General features: G+C 31.2%; 1 protein-coding gene across 4 annotated transcripts; it reads left to right on the plus strand.

Moving 5' to 3' along the window:
- Positions 1 to 3,959: 3,959 nt before the first annotated feature.
- Positions 3,960 to 5,834, plus strand: LOC145087350 (phosphopantetheine adenylyltransferase-like). Of its 4 annotated transcripts, none has more exons than XM_079025299.1 (7): positions 3,962 to 4,099; positions 4,353 to 4,391; positions 4,505 to 4,653; positions 4,782 to 4,853; positions 4,939 to 4,998; positions 5,160 to 5,324; positions 5,402 to 5,834. In XM_079025299.1, the coding sequence occupies exons 3-7, from the start codon at positions 4,522 to 4,524 to the stop codon at positions 5,498 to 5,500; spliced, it is 528 nt and encodes a 175-aa protein (XP_078881425.1). In that variant the 5' UTR covers positions 3,962 to 4,099; positions 4,353 to 4,391; positions 4,505 to 4,521; the 3' UTR covers positions 5,501 to 5,834. The 4 variants fall into 4 exon arrangements, with proteins under 4 accessions (XP_078881424.1, XP_078881427.1, XP_078881425.1 ...); XM_079025302.1 differs by having other exon boundaries at positions 4,510 to 4,653; XM_079025298.1 differs by lacking the exon at positions 4,353 to 4,391 and having other exon boundaries at positions 3,960 to 4,099.
- The last annotated feature ends 11,025 nt before the right edge of the window (positions 5,835 to 16,859 follow it).

The following is a 16,859-nucleotide window of genomic DNA, read 5'->3' on the forward strand; positions in this document are numbered from 1 at the left end:
TTACATCAAAAAGAAACCATACAAGATCGAGCCAGGTTACAATGTTGACAACATCAAATGTTATATGCGCTTATTATCTGTGATTAAGACATTATGTGTTAGATGAAACAATATGAGATGATTTTTTTTTAACCATATATGTATTTTCATACTTATAATATATTGGGTAGAGATGGGTGATGAGAAATGAAAAATAATGAGAAGAGACCATGGCTTTACTAGCAATGTGTAATGTAGTCATCTAATAGAGTATATATGACCACCATGGATTATTCTAGACAATCTAGTGGAACACTGACAAGTTTGCAACCTATAGGTGATGAACTACATGTTCATACGATGTACTTTATTTCCCCCATGGTTTCCTTACTGCTACGAAATCCTCGAAGCAGTATTGTCTACCTATTGCTTGCGTTGATCCTTAGGATATGTCCATAGAGATGAATATATAAGAAGATGGAGATGGTTAATTGGGTTGATTGTTTGATGTGAAATATGTAATTAAACAAATTAATTATATTATTATGGGTTGAAAACCCTATGTACTCATTAGGCCTAACAAGCTGACCCACTCAACTTCTTTGTATCATAGGTAACAGTACGAAGGTACATGAATAGTGATTTTTTGAGATATTCAAGGAAATGTAGGTCATTAGTATAATAAGATGTTGTAAGGACTGTTAAAACAAGTTTAATCTTCAATTTTGTATAAGTTATGACATTACAAGTTTTAAATATTAATGAAAACCATTTCTTTGGAAATGCTTAGATATTGATATTATATCACATTTCAAATATTTTGAGAACAACTTCCGCAATAAAAAAAACTTTGAATTTAATAAGCATAAAGAAAAAGTTTTAGTTTGATGTAAAAATGGGGATATCACAAACTATAATGAGCTTAAAGATAAGTTACACTTAAAGCGTAATAAGCGTAGCTTAAGTTATAGAATTTCTAGCGAAAACCGGGAAGTCGTAGGTAGAACTCCGACCTGAAAGCTCCTCTTTTCCAGGCTCCTAGATATCTCAGAGCCTTACTAAATGCTCAGAAGTCCAGAAAAAATCGGACTTAAGGAAGGAAAATGTCTCAGAGAGAATGAGATTGAATGGTGTGAGGAAAAAGTGAAGAGGCTACTGCCTTTTATAAGCATTTTTGCTAGGCTCGCCATATATATATATATATATATATATATATATATATATATATATATATATATATATATATATAAGGTGCACGCCGCGCCCTTGTGCTACGTTGCTCCTCCGAATTTGTGACATGTGTCGAAAAGGTGGTGATCTGCGTCGCCCCTTCGAATAGCAGTGCGCGCTACGCCCTGCCTGTGCATGCACAGATTTTTCAATTTTTCTTAAAAATCGTATATTTCTCATACAAGCTCTGTTTTCGACGTTCTTTATATCCACACGCAACTATCATCGAGTACTACAACGTCCTTTTAGACTCTGTCAGCTAAATCTCACGTTATTTTTTTAAGTTATATTTTTTATAGGCTTAGATAGTAAAAGTTCATACGAAAATTGTAACTCCTTCATATGAACTACGTTATCGACTATCTTTATATCAATGATTTCATATTTACGAGATCTTCAACTCTCGTTTACATTGTTTTGGCTAACATTCAACTGTGCCGCACACTGTTGTACTGAAACTTCAAAAAAGCATAACTTCCTCATACGAATTCAGATTTAGGTGTACTTTATATGCAAGTTCTCGCTTTTATGATTACTACGAAGTTATTTTAGATTACTTAGGCTAATAAGCAACCTATCTTCGATTTGTATTTTATGAAGCACTTTGCCGTATCGGGTAGAACGCAAAACTTCGAACAATCATAACTTCTTCATATGAAGTTAGATTTGAGTGTTACTTATATCTACAAAATCATAATCGCAACAATTACAATTTTCATCAAGATTATTTATCCCGAATAATCTTTTATCAAAAACATTATTTTATCGCTTAGTGATAAAATGTCTATTTAGTGTGTAACGGATACGACTAAGAATTAATAAAAATGAATATTTATTTATTATAATCACCTAAATCATGTAGCCCTAACTTATAGGGGTTACAAACTTAGATGACCGTATTTCTTGGAAGCTAGATCTGAATGGCGCGTTCACGGTTTCTTCCATGAGGTTTTTTTCTTGACAATACGTCTCTCTTGAATTCTATGTATGCGACTCAATGTAATTCTTTGGTGCCGATAAAGTTAAATGTGTTGCTTTTGCGGATTAAGATTAATCGTATCCCCACTCGTCTTTGCCTTTTGTAACATGGTTGGATTTGGATTTGATTTTGTGTTTGGTTTGCTAGTCGATGGTGGAGTCGTCCCGCCATCTTTATTTCTTGCTCGGAGGTGTAGGTTGTGTTGTCATTAATTAGTAGGTTTTAGAATATCATTTATCCTAATTCTTTTGTGATTGGCTCTTGGAACACTTGAGCAAATTCTTTATCTTTTTCGGCAGGTCAAAACAATAGTTTTGGTGCATTTGTTATCACCGCTTTACTTTTTAGATGATTTGAAATTGGGAAAATGACTCTTAAGGGTAATTAACTTTTGCGTTTGTACTCATTTGGTCCCTTTTCTTTTTTTTTGTATTCAATATACCATCGAACTTGTTGTTGGTGTTTACCATAGCCCTTTTGACCGACTTTTGACCTGTGATAGGCGGCCAAAGGGTTATGGTGAACACAAACAACAAGTTCGATGGTATATTGAGTACAAAAAAAAGGAAAAGGACCAAATGAGAACAAACGCAACAGTTGGTTACCCTTCTGATTCATTTTCCCTTTACTCGTTTACAACAAATCTCACATCATCTCCTACTGATATTAATGACTTTATGAGATTCATTATTGCTTCTCTTCAAAACATAACCTACGAAAGAACATTATTCATACATGTACAACTTTGTAATGCACTTGAATATTTATTAGGGGAATCTTGACTAAGCAGGCGCATTTCATGACTATATTTACATTTCCAATCAAATGATTTATCGTATCATGGATTCTAGACAAGTCTATAAACGAGTGGAATCACAAGTGCTATGATTTTTGAGTTTACTTAGCTTTAAGATCAAACTCATGGGATAAGATACAACATCAATATGTATAATATTATGGTGATGTGTCTACAAAAGCAACATGATATTGTACATATTGATGTTGTATCTTATCCCATGAGTTCGACCTTAAAGCTAAGTAAACTCAAAAATCATAGCACTTGTGATTCCACTCGTTTGTAGACTTGTCTAGAATCCATGATACGATAAATCATTTGATTGGAAATGTAAATGTAGTCATGAAATGCGCCTGCTTAGTCAAGATTCCTCTAATAAATATTCAAGTGCATTACAAAGTTGTACATGTATGAATAATGTCCTTTCGTAGGTTATGTTTTGAAGAGAAGCAATAATAAATCTCATAAAGTCATTAATATGATGTGATATTTGTTGTAAATGAGTAAAGAGAAAATAAATCAGGAGGGTAACCAACTATTGCGTTTGTTCTCATTTGGTCCTTTTTTTTGTACTCAATATACCATCGAACTTGTTGTTTGTGTTCACCATAACCCTTTGACCGGCTATCACAGGTCAAAAGCCGGTCAAAAGGGCTATGGTAAACACCAACAATAAGTTCGATGGTATATTGAATACAAAAAAAAAATGGACCAAATGAGTACAAACACAAAAGTTAATTACCCTTAATAATCATTTTCCCTTTAAAATTATTGAAATAACTTGGTTTTTGTGACGATCAAGCCAAAAGTCAATGATTTTTGGCGACATAGTTTTTTTCCGTATTATTTGGATTAGAAGTAGATCTAACTATGGCTTTGAGTGTGTAATATGTTTGCTAACTACTTAAATAAAATAAAAAAAGTATGCCTGTTCGGATAAAAATAAAATAGTATAAAAAATAAAATAAAGTTAGCGAAAAAAAAATATTTCAACTGAACACTCTTTGGTCTCTCTCCGAGTCGTCATTTTGACTTTGTTCTAATCCGATTTCCGTTGCTTTCAAGGTTTCAGCTGTGAATTGAGTGAGGACAATTCTATCGTGTATAGTGAAAAGGTATGCTTTAATTTCGTCCTGCAATTCTCAATCTCATAATTTATAGCCGATTCTGCTATAGCTTTGTAATATAATCTGTTCCGGTGAAGTCGCCGGTAAATACTGATTTTCGCTTTCTCGAGCTCCGATCTGATAACGTTTCGATTCTCCACATGGTGTTGTGGTTGCGTCAACATTCTAATTAGGTTTTTCTGGTCTTATGCGAATATCAAATTCCAGAATTAATGACAGTAACATATTTGATTTCTGGCAGATGATTGCCAGTAACCACTGTTATAGTTCAACATAGGATGTAAGGATCTTTTGCAGTTTGTATTGTTATGTGATAATGAAATCTCACTTGCTACTATTTAAGAACCATTGCACATATACAGTTCTTAAAGAAAAAACTCTGATATCAAACAGCTTAGACTGAAGGTAAAATGACAATCAAGAACTCACATTCAGAGCTTGTACCTATTGCATCAACCATTTCTCCACCGAATTCATATGGATCCGTTGTTCTAGGAGGCACTTTTGATCGCTTACATGATGGTCATCGCCTTTTTCTTAAGGTTTGATTCCATATCTATTTTCTAATTCACATTCAAACACTCAAACACATCAGATGCATTAATTGAACTATTGAAGGGTTTTTATTACATTTTTCTGAGATATGGAGATTTTCAATGGCTAACTGTAGGCAGCTGCAGAGTTGGCTAGGGATCGAGTTGTAGTAGGCATTCTTGATGGCCCTATGTTGACCAAGAAACAGGTTTGACCTTTCTCCTTCACTCTTTCATATCAACACACTCATTTTAACGGATTTCTATTACTCTTCTATTCACATTCACTTGCAGTTTGCCCATCTTATTACACCTATTGAACATCGAAAAAGAGTTGTTGAAGATTACATTAAGGTATTTGAATGTTTATTCTTCATTACTAATTTAGTAAGTATATATATATATATATATATATATATATATATATATATATATATATATATATATATATATATATATATATATATATATATATATATACAGTCTACCACATTTGTGATTCCTTTTGTTTTCAGTCTATAAAGCCTAATCTGGAAGTAGAAGTGGAACATATAACAGATCCTTATGGTCCTTCAGTTGTTGATAAGAATCTGGAAGCCATTGTTGTCAGCCAGGAGACACTACCTGGTGGATTATTGGTAAACAAGAAGAGAGCTGAGAGAGGCCTTTCACAACTAAAGGTGCATATAATATATTCTTCAACAATTTCACCATTTTTTTATATATATAATGGCTGAATGTAAAGATTTTGTTGCAGGTTGAGGTTGTAAATCTTGTATCTGATGAGTCTAGTGGAGAAAAACTGAGTTCTTCTACATTGAGGAAGGTGGAGGCTCACATTGCTGGAAAACTTTAGCTTGGTATGCATCATTCCAAATTTCCAATAATAGTTGAGATGTTGAGATTCGTTAAAATTGCAAATTTACACTTATTCCCGGGTGAAATTGCGGTTAGGGACGAAATAGTCATTTTATATTGGTTAGGGACCAAATCTGCAACAAAATGAATCCAGAGGGATAAATTTGCAACAAAAGTCTTTGTGGACCAAACTTGAAAAAATGGTATAGTACAGGGTTAAACTTGTAATTTTACAATGATAGAGTGTAGATCTAGAAATGATAAACCTACTTTAAGATCTTATAACTTCTATATTAAACTACCTACATGCTAAACAGATTTGCTTCCTACAAGTATGCAATTCAAGTACCCTAATTTTTATTGCATTTACATATTAATTTCCAGATGACCAGATCTGTAGCTTTTACAAATTGTAATGTCATTTCCGGTTCTCCATCTTTTCATAAAATTAATGGTTAATATATAAGAAACATCAAATTGAAAAAAAGAAAAAAAGAAAAAGAGAGATGATTAGTTATTATTGAAATACTTGAACACTAGCAAATTTACAATTATTCCTTAAAGAAATCATGCATGGGTATGTGTCGTTAGCAAGATGGAAATAAAAAACGACAAAACTGCAAAAATGGTGCCTGTGGTATCAATTTTTTTGGGGTTTTAGTCCAAACCATGATTTTTTTGGATTGGTGGTCCTTTTGAGCTAGTTTCGTTGCGTTTTTGGTCCCTGTCCAAACTGAAAAGACTAAAATGCCCTTCTAAAACATTTTTTATGGTTTTTTCTATTTAATTTAAAGTTTTATTAATAAAAATTATGGGGCCCAGCTCTCTCTCTCTCAAACACACACTTGGCACTAGCAAGAACAAGAACACATACGCACATTCTCAAGAACACCTCTACCCCCATCTCCACCGTCCATCACTGTTCACCGCCACCACCATCTGCTGCCAACCACCTCCATCTCCTCCACCCTAATCCCACATATTTCCTTGCTTAACCCGGTGAACAACCGATTTTCCAGGTTTGTTTCTAGAACTGAAATCGATTTTCCAGGTGTGAATTGATGGAATCTCCACAATATGTTGTATCACCATTGCAGAAATCTGTTGTTTCACCATTGAAGAACTTATCAATTTACTCCGACCCCAAAAGCTAATTTCTTAATCATTCCCCAAAAGCCCTGAATTCACATAAAAAAAATCTAACCTGGTGTTCTTGATATCACATTCATCAAGCTAGAACATTCAAAACATTTGTATATACCACAAACAAGATGTTTATGCCAAAATTACCCTCACTACCAACCCTGAAAAAATCCGTCACCACAAACACAATAAATGGAGGTGGAAAAAATCTTGTTTTCAACGAAAAGGTTTCAATCGATATCCAAACCTCAAATCTGAAACCTGAAGAACGCCACACACCACCGATGATGTATAAATGGTGCATATTCAAGAGTGAGGGTAAAAGAGAGAGAGAGAGAGAGAGAGAGAGAGAGAGAGAGAGAGAGGAACCACAGGTCGCCGGAAAAGAAGATTGAGATCAACCACATGTCGCTGGAGAAGACGCCTGATATAGACCTCCACACTCCATTACCCCCACCTTCAACTCAACTCCTAATGTGTTCTTCGAATAATGAGCAGTCAATGATGGCTTTCGAGGTGTATATTGGCAGGGCAAAACAAACTACAAAAAACCTAGAACTCCAGGAACACGAACCCATAAATTAAACTGATTCAAGAAGACGAACACTAAAATCGATTTTAGATCTAAAATCGTTCGCATAACTTTGATTTTGATCCCCTTTACTTTTAAGAAACCCTAGATCGAACATAAACCAGGTTCATCTATGGTAGATCTGGAACATAAATTTTTGATGTTTGATTTCCTTTTCTAATCTGGACTTGTATCTAGTGTTTGTTCGATTTAAGAGAGAGAGAGAGAAGAGAGAGAGACCAGTTTTATATTTAATAATAATAATAATTTTAAAAAGTGAAAGAAAAATGAAAACTAAATTCATTAAGGTATAATAGTCTTTTTAGTTTAGACAGGGACCAAAAACGCAACGAAACTAGCTCAAAAGGACCACCAATCCAAAAAAGTCATGTTTTGGACTAAAACCCCAAAAAATTTGCATACCACAGGGACCATTTTTGCAATTTTGTCATAAAAAACAGAAACAAATGATAATTAATTAATCCTCCTTAATAAATAAAAGTTTTTTTTTGCGACATGTTAATATCTCATGAGTTTTGACACTTGCCATTTTGTGGTATTTTTGAGTAATGTTTTTTCCTTTTGTTATTTTCTCATTTTTTTATCTTTCTTAATTAACATATTATATTTACACCTTAATTAATAATTGTCTTAATTAAAAATAATCGATAAATTACAATATTACAACTCATATAGTATTTAATATGTTTTTTTTAAATTTTAAATTTAAATAAACTTTTGTTTAAACCTTCATATTTTTTTTTTGTTTTATCCAACCCGTATAACATACGGGTCTCACAACTAATAGTTTAATATTGATGGTTATTTATCATTTTGTTGCGTGTAAAAAAACCTCACTATTGTTATTATGATTACAAAGTTTGTCCAAGAACCGGTCCTGTTATCAGATGAATTAAAAAGACAGAATAGAGAAAATGAGGAATTTTTCTATTGAATTCTTACTATATAACTTTAGGGTTTTTGACATTGTAGCACAACTAAGTTTGGCCACTTTACACATTTAGTCACTTAAGTTTTTTTTGTGCATAATTAGTCACTAAAGTTAAGAATGATCGTCTAATTAAGGGATCAAACCAAATTTTATCCAGTTTACAGGTTAGATTATAATCTAGATGGTTTTTTTTTTTTTTTTTTTTTTTTTTTTTTTTTTCTTTAACTCACAATTATAATATATCAAAAAAAAAAAAAAACTTCGCTGTCTTCTGCCCCAAAAATCCGTTTGTTCTATAATCCCGTTGTCGCTCTCCACCTCCTGCGACCCCTCGCCTCCGATGACACCAACTCCGGTGACACCTCATATCTGGCAACACCACCTCCCTGCAACGCCTCACCTCCAACGCTTTCCACCACTGCTCGGTATAGAAAAATGTGAAGTTCGAATCTAAAATCAACACTTTGCCCTTCACCTCGGTATGTGAAATTGAAATTGACGCCCACCTGAACTTCGAATCTCGAATCTTGTTATATTGCAGTTCAATTTTGTGCTTCTTTTCTCAAATAGCAGTTCGAATTTGTGCTTCTTTTCCTAAATTGCAGTTCGAATCTCGAATCTTGTTATAAGTTGTTTGTTGAAAGGTATGTTTGGGTTTTTGTTATACTTTGAATCTCGTCTTTGATCTAAAAACCATAGATGGGTACGATTTTGAATTTTAGGTGGGTGAATATTTTTTCGAGTTCGTTGCTCAAATCCATGGTTCGAATGATGAACTGAAATTTTCTTTAGATGATGAATGATTGATTTCGCTAGAGATTTCGATAGTGTCGATTGAAATATTTCCGATTGTTTTGGGAAGGTGAATCATCAGAAGGAAACCGTCTCTTCCTAAGATCCATAGTGGCGGTGGCTACGATTTCTAAGACCAAATAAATACGTGTTTTGCTTGTCAGTAACAGTCCAACATACCTTTAACCAACGGTGGCCGGAGACTGCACATGCTTCACCAGGACTAGATTTCACGAGCTCCAGCAACATAGCTTTCTTCCTTGAAGGTGTTGCGCATAGGTTTCAACCATCACCGGAGAAAATGGTGGGTCTTGATGTGGAGAAATGAAGATACCATTGGTGCCATTGGGTCTTGAGAAGAAACACATTTTTTTTCCCAAACTGAAATGGATGGCTCCAATAAAATGCCATGTCAACAAGAAAGGTATAAAGAAATCGAATTTAAAATGCCACATCATACAAGTTACCGGCTCTAACTGTAGTAGGTTATATAATGAAGTAATTGATAGGTAAAATTTAACTTTAATGGTCTATTGCGCAAAAAAAAGAACTTGAGTGACTAAATGTGTAAATTCGTCAAACTTTGTTGTGCTACAGTGCCAAAAACCCATAACTCTATGCGAATTAAGAAATAAAAGAAAATTATAACAAAATCGAGCATCAATTGCTTCCATATATTTATAGCTTTCCGAAAGTCAAATAATAACCAAATTTACTTATTGAGGAATGTATATGACCTTACGTTAGAGGGAGTGTCGATACTTTTGCCACTCTTTTTACGATCATGTAGGTGTCACATCACATTTATAAAATATCACACTTTGAGGACTTCTATGAAAAATGTCATGCCACCGGTCCTGTCGTTTGCAATATTTCATGAATGGTCATTCTGACGTTAAAACTAACTTTTCAACTGTTAGTTTTTTTTTATGAAAAGACTATTTTGCCCTTGGACCGATTCTGAAATATACAACAAACCACAAGGACCATTTGTATAATTTTAAAATTTTTAAATTTTATATATATATATATATATATATATATATATATATATATATATACACTGTATTTAATTATTTTATTTTCAACAATATTTTTTTGTTTTACTTTTTTAAACTTTTATTTCTATTTTTTTTATTTTACTTATTTATGGTTTTTCTCAATATTTTTATTTATTTCGATTCAAGTAAATGAACTTAAATTCGATAAACCATGTCGGAACAATTTTTCTTATTTGTGAATTGAACTAGTAATATTTCTTTTAATTTTATGTGGTTACGGTTCATTTTTTTTTACTTGGATGCTCTAACAAATAAATGAAGTTGTTATTTTTATTTATTGAAAATGAAAATTATGTTAAAGTTTATATATATATATATATATATATATATATATATATATATTAAATTTTTTAAAATTACACAAAACATTCAAACATCTACAATATAATATACTCTATCATAGTGATACATTTTACACTTTTTGAAAAAGGTCAAAAACTTATCAAATTGATGAAAAATAAAACGAAAAAACAAAAAAGCTAAAAATAGAAAAAAAATAATTAAAAAAAACTAAAAAAATAAAAAAGACAAAATGTGTAAGATTTATGAATATATTAATGTATATTACAATTTTGTGGTTTTCATTACTTGAATCAAAATAAATAAAAACATTTGAAAAACCTAAATAACTAAAATTTAATAGAAAAAAACAAACAAAAACAAAAGGTGAAATAGTGATAACTGTAAACTTAAAATTCCTAACGAGATATGTCCTGTTTGTTGCAAGACATGTTTGGACTTCTTTAGGGAACATTCAATTCATTGTATAGAGCTCTCGAGTTTCAAGTACCGAGACGATATGGTTAGAGATGTTCTTTTCGACATATTTAGGCGTACTGAGGTTTCTGCTAAGAAAGAGGCACCCGCGAACTCTTTGCCCTTAACCTCGGTATGTGAAATTGAAATTGATGCCCACCTGAACTTCGAATCTCGAATATTGTTATATTGCAGTTCAATTTTGTGCTTCTTTTCCCAAATTGCAGTTCGAATTTGTGCTTCTTTTCCTAAATTGCAGTTCGAATCTCGAATCTTGTTATAAGTTGTTTGTTGAAAGGTATGTTTGGGTTTTTGTTATACTTTGAATCTCGTCTTTGATCTAAAAACCATCAGACGGGTACGATTTTGAATTTTAGGTGGGTGAATATTTTTTCGAGTTCGTTGCTCAAATCCATGGTTCGAATGATGAACTGAAATTTTCTTTCGATGATGAGTGATTGATTTCGCTAGAGATTTCGATAGTGTCGATTGAGATATTTCCGATTGTTTTGGGAAGGTGAATCATCAGAAGGAAACCGTCTCTTCCCAAGATCCATGGTGGCGGTGACTACGATTTCTAAGACCAAATAAATATGTGTTTTGCTTGTCAGTAACAGTCCAACATACCTTTAACCAACGGTGGCCGGAGACTGCACATGCTTCACCAGGACTAGACTTCACGAGCTCCAGCAACATAGCTTTCTTCCTTGAAGGTGTTGCACATAGGTTTCAACCATCACCGGAGAAAATGGTGGGTCTTGATGTGGAGAAATGAAGATACCATTGGTGCCGTTGGATCTTAAGAAGAAACACATTTTTTTTCCCAAACTGAAATGGATGGCTCCAATAAAATGCCATGTCAACAAGAAAGGTATAAAGAAATCGAATTTAAAATGCCACATCATACAAGTTACCGGCTCTAACTGTAGTAGGTTATATAATGAAGTAATTGATAGGTAAAATTTAACTTTAATGGTCTATTGCGCAAAAAAAAAAAAAAAAGAACTTGAGTGACTAAATGTGTAAATTCGTCAAACTTTGTTGTGCTACAGTGCCAAAAACCCATAACTCTATGCGAATTAAGAAATAAAAGAAAATTATAACAAAATCGAGCATCAATTGCTTCCAAATATTTATAGCTTTCCGAAAGTCAAATAATAACCAAATTTACTTCTTGAGGATTATATATGACCTTACGTTTGAGGGAGTGTCGATACTTTTGCCACTCTTTTTACGATCATGTAGGCGTCACATCACATTTATAAAATATCACACTTTGAGGACTTCTATGAAAAATGTCATGCCACCGGTCCTGTCGTTTGCAATATTTCATGAATGGTCATTCTGACGTTAAAACTAACTTTTCAATTGTTAATTTTTTTTATGAAAAGACTATTTTGCCCTTGGACCAATTCTGAAATATACAACAAGTCACAACGACCATTTGTGTAATTTTAAAATTTTTAAATTATATATATATATATATATATATATATATATATATATATATATACACACACACACACACTATATTTATTTTATTTTCAACAATATTTTTTTTGTTTTACCTTTCTAAACTTTTATTTCTATTTTTTTAATTTTACTTATTTATGGTTTTTCTTAATGTTTTTATTTATTTCGATTCAAGTAAATGAACTTAAATTCGATAAACCATGTCGGAACAATTTTTCTTTTAATTTTTCTTATTTGCGAATTGAACTAGTAATATTTCTTTTAATTTTATGTGGTTACAATTCATTTTTTTTACTTGGATGCTCTAACAAATAAATGAAGTTGTTATTTTTATTTATTGAAAATGAAAATTATGTTAAAGTTTATATATATATATATATATATATATATATATATATATATATATTAAATTTTTTAAAATTACACAAAACATTCAAACACCTACAATATAATATACTCTATCATAGTGATACATTTTACACTTTTTGAAAAAGGTCAAAAAACTTATCAAATTGATGAAAAATAAAACGAAAAAACAAAAAAGCTAAAAATAGAAAAAAAATAATTAAAAAAAACTAAAAAAATAAAAAAGACAAAATGTGTAAGATTTATGAATATATTAATGTATATTACAATTTTGTGGTTTTCATTACTTGAATCAAAATAAATAAAAACATTTGAAAAACCTAAATAACTAAAATTTAAAAGAAAAAAACAAACAAAAACAAAAGGTGAAATAGTGATAACTGTAAACTTAAAATTCCTAACGAGATATGTCCTGTTTGTTGCAAGACATGTTTGGACTTCTTTAGGGAGCATTCAATTCATTGTAGAGAGCTCTCGAGTTTCAAGTACCGAGACGATATGGTTAGAGATGTTCTTTTCGACATATTTAGGCGTACTAAGGTTTGTGCTAAGAAAGAGGCACCCGCGAACTCTTTGCCCTTAACCTCGGTATGTGAAATTGAAATTGACGCCCACCTGAACTTCGAATCTCGAATCTTGTTATATTGCAGTTCAATTTTGTGCTTCTTTTCCCAAATTGCAGTTCGAATTTGTGCTTCTTTTCCTAAATTGCAGTTCGAATCTCGAATCTTGTTATAAGTTGTTTGTTGAAAGGTATGTTTGGGTTTTTGTTATACTTTGAATCTCGTCGTTGATCTAAAAACCATCAGATGGGTACGATTTTGAATTTTAGGTGGGTGAATATTTTTTCGAGTTCGTTGCTCAAATCCATGGTTCGAATGATGAACTGAAATTTTCTTTCGATGATGAATGATTGATTTCGCTAGAGATTTCGATAGTGTCGATTGAGATATTTCCGATTGTTTTGGGAAGGTGAATCATCAGAAGGAAACCATCTCTTCCCAAGATCCATGGTGGCGGTGGCTACGATTTCTAAGACCAAATAAATACGTGTTTTGCTTGTTAGTAACAGTCCATCATACCTTTAACCAACGGTGGCCGGAGACTGCACATGCTTCACCAGGACTAGACTTCACGAGCTCCAGCAACATAGCTTTCTTCCTTGAAGGTGTTGCGCATAGGTGTCAACCATCACCGGAAAAAATGGTGGGTCTTGATGTGGAGAAATGAAGATACCATTGGTGTCGTTGGGTCTTGAGAAGAAACACATTTTTTTTCCCAAATTGAAATGGATGGCTCCAATAAAATGCCATGTCAACAAGAAAGGTATAAAGAAATCGAATTTAAAATGCCACATCATACAAGTTACCGGCTCTAACTGTAGTTGGTTATATAATGAAGTAATTGATAGGTAAAATTTAACTTTAATGGTCTATTGCACAAAAAAAAGAACTTGAGTGACTAAATGTGTAAATTCGTCAAACTTTGTTGTGCTACAGTGCCAAAAACCCATAACTCTATGCGAATTAAGAAATAAAAGAAAATTATAACAAAATCGAGCATCAATTGCTTCCATATATTTATAGCTTTCCGAAAGTCAAATAATAACCAAATTTACTTCTTGAGGAATGTATATGACCTTACGTTAGAGGGAGTGTCGATACTTTTGCCACTCTTTTTACGATCATGTAGGCGTCACATCACATTTATAAAATATCATACTTTGAGGACTTCTATGAAAAATGTCATGCCACCGGTCCTGTCGTTTGCAATATTTCATGAATGGTCATTCTGACGTTAAAACTAACTTTTCAACTGTTAGTTTTTTTTTTGTGAAAAGACTATTTTGCCCTTGGACCAATTCTGAAATATACAACAAACCACAAGGACCATTTGTGTAATTTTTAAATTATATATATATATATATATATATATATATATATATATATATATATATATATATACATACACTGTACTTATTTATTTTATTTTCAACAATATTTTTTTTGTTTTACGTTTTTAAACTTTTATTTCTATTTTTTTTAATTTTACTTATTTATGGTTTTTCTTAATGTTTTTATTTATTTCGATTCAAGTAAATGAACTTAAATTCGATAAACCATGTCGGAACAATTTTTCTTTTAATTTTTCTTATTTGTGAATTGAACCAATAATATTTCTTTTAATTTTATGTGGTTACAGTTCATTCTTTTTACTTGGATGCTCTAACAAATAAATGAAGTTGTTATTTTTATTTATTGAAAATGAAAATTATGTTAAAGTTTATATATATATATATATATATATATATATATATATATATATATATATATATATATATATATTAAATTTTTTAAAATTACACAAAACATTCAAACACCTACAATATAATATACTCTATCATAGTGATACATTTTAACTTTTTGAAAAAGGTCAAAAAACTTATCAAATTGATGAAAAATAAAACGAAAAAATAAAAAAGCTAAAAATACAAAAAAATAATTAAAAAAAACTAAAAAAAATAAAAAAGACAAAATGTGTAAGATTTATGAATATATTAATGTATATTACAATTTTGTTGTTTTCATTATTTGAATCAAAATAAATAAAAACATTTGAAAAACCTAAATATCTAAAATTTAAAAGAAAAAAACAAACAAAAACAAAAGGTGAAATACTGATAACTATAAACTTAAAATTCCTAACGAGACATGTCCTGTTTGTCGCAAGGCATGTTTGGACTTCTTTAGGGAACATTCAATTCATTGTAGAGAGCTCTCGAGTTTCAAGTACCGACACGATATGGTTAGATGTTCTTTTCGACATATTTAGGCGTATTGAGATTTCTGCTAAGAAAGAGGCACCCGCGAACTTTTTGACTGACCATTTGGAAGGAAGATCAACACTTAGATTAGCTGATGTTTTAGTTTTTTATGAGTTGGAGCAAAACATACATGTGTGGATCTAATAGGAGTTTCTTCTCTTGTGGGCTTGGGGAGTAGATTTTTTACCGTGTGACAAGCTGTTTTAAAAGCTGCATCATGCAAAGTGGCAAAAATGAGAAAACATACATGGAAAATCAACACATGTCTATACCTTTTACATTTGATACTTTCGGTTTCCTTGCATCAGATGTTCTAGAGCTCTTTACTAGAGTCCAATGAGTCATGCATAGTAATGTTATGACCCCAAGATCCATGGATGTTGTTTTTAAAAAGAATTAGTTTAGCTATTCAAGCACAACATATTGCTTGTTTACCCGTTACGTTGATGTAAAACTATGCTTTAATATTAATATCATAGTAAATTGGTGAAGGAAAAAAAATACAAAATCCATAAATAACTAAAATTAGAAAAATAAAAAATAAAAGTATAAAAAGATAAAAAAAAATTATCAAATTGTTGTAAAAATAAAATTATATATATATATATATATATATATATATATATATATATATATATATATATATAATAAGGGAATAATTATTTCTTTTAACTGTAAAAATCTGGTTTTCAGGATGATAATTCTATTAATGCGAATATTCTAAAAGAATATCTTAAAAAATATTATATTCTAACAGAATATCGTAAACATATATTATCAAGATTAATAATTTTTAATGAATATATATTATATATTAAATGAATTTTAATATTTTAGAATCAGTAATTATATTTATTCTTAAACAACACAATCATGAACATAAATTACATTCATTTTGATAGAATATGACTAATAATGATTAACAATTACATTTATTCTTAAATAATAAAATTGAGAATGGTTAAAAATCAAATAAATCATTATCCTCGTTTTAGAAAATTGGTGATCATTGTTCCTTTCCATCCCACACACCATCATTCGGCCGCCAGGCCCTTAATCATCGTGTTCCCTTCACGCATCATTTATCTCTATTACCTTCATGTTCTTGATCATAACATTCTTTGAGAATAACTTCAATAAAATCAAATTCTTTCATAATGACTGCCATAAGAATAACAGGCTTTTGTCTCATGTTTATGACCAACCAATAAAAAAAATAAGAGGCATTATGTGAGAAACATCGTACAATTACCATTGCATTATCTATGAATAAAAACAACCTAATTAAACCAATATACATATTTTATAAATCATGGTTAGATTTTCTTTAAGAAAATAACATTATACAATTACCCATCACTATATTCATAACCAAAATACATATTATATAAATCTTAACAAGTATTCTTAAAGAATCAA

This window comes from Lactuca serriola, chromosome 2 (genome assembly GCF_051521515.1).
Source record: "Lactuca serriola cultivar US96UC23 chromosome 2, Lser_US96UC23_V15, whole genome shotgun sequence".
Lineage (NCBI taxonomy): Eukaryota > Viridiplantae > Streptophyta > Magnoliopsida > Asterales > Asteraceae > Lactuca > Lactuca serriola.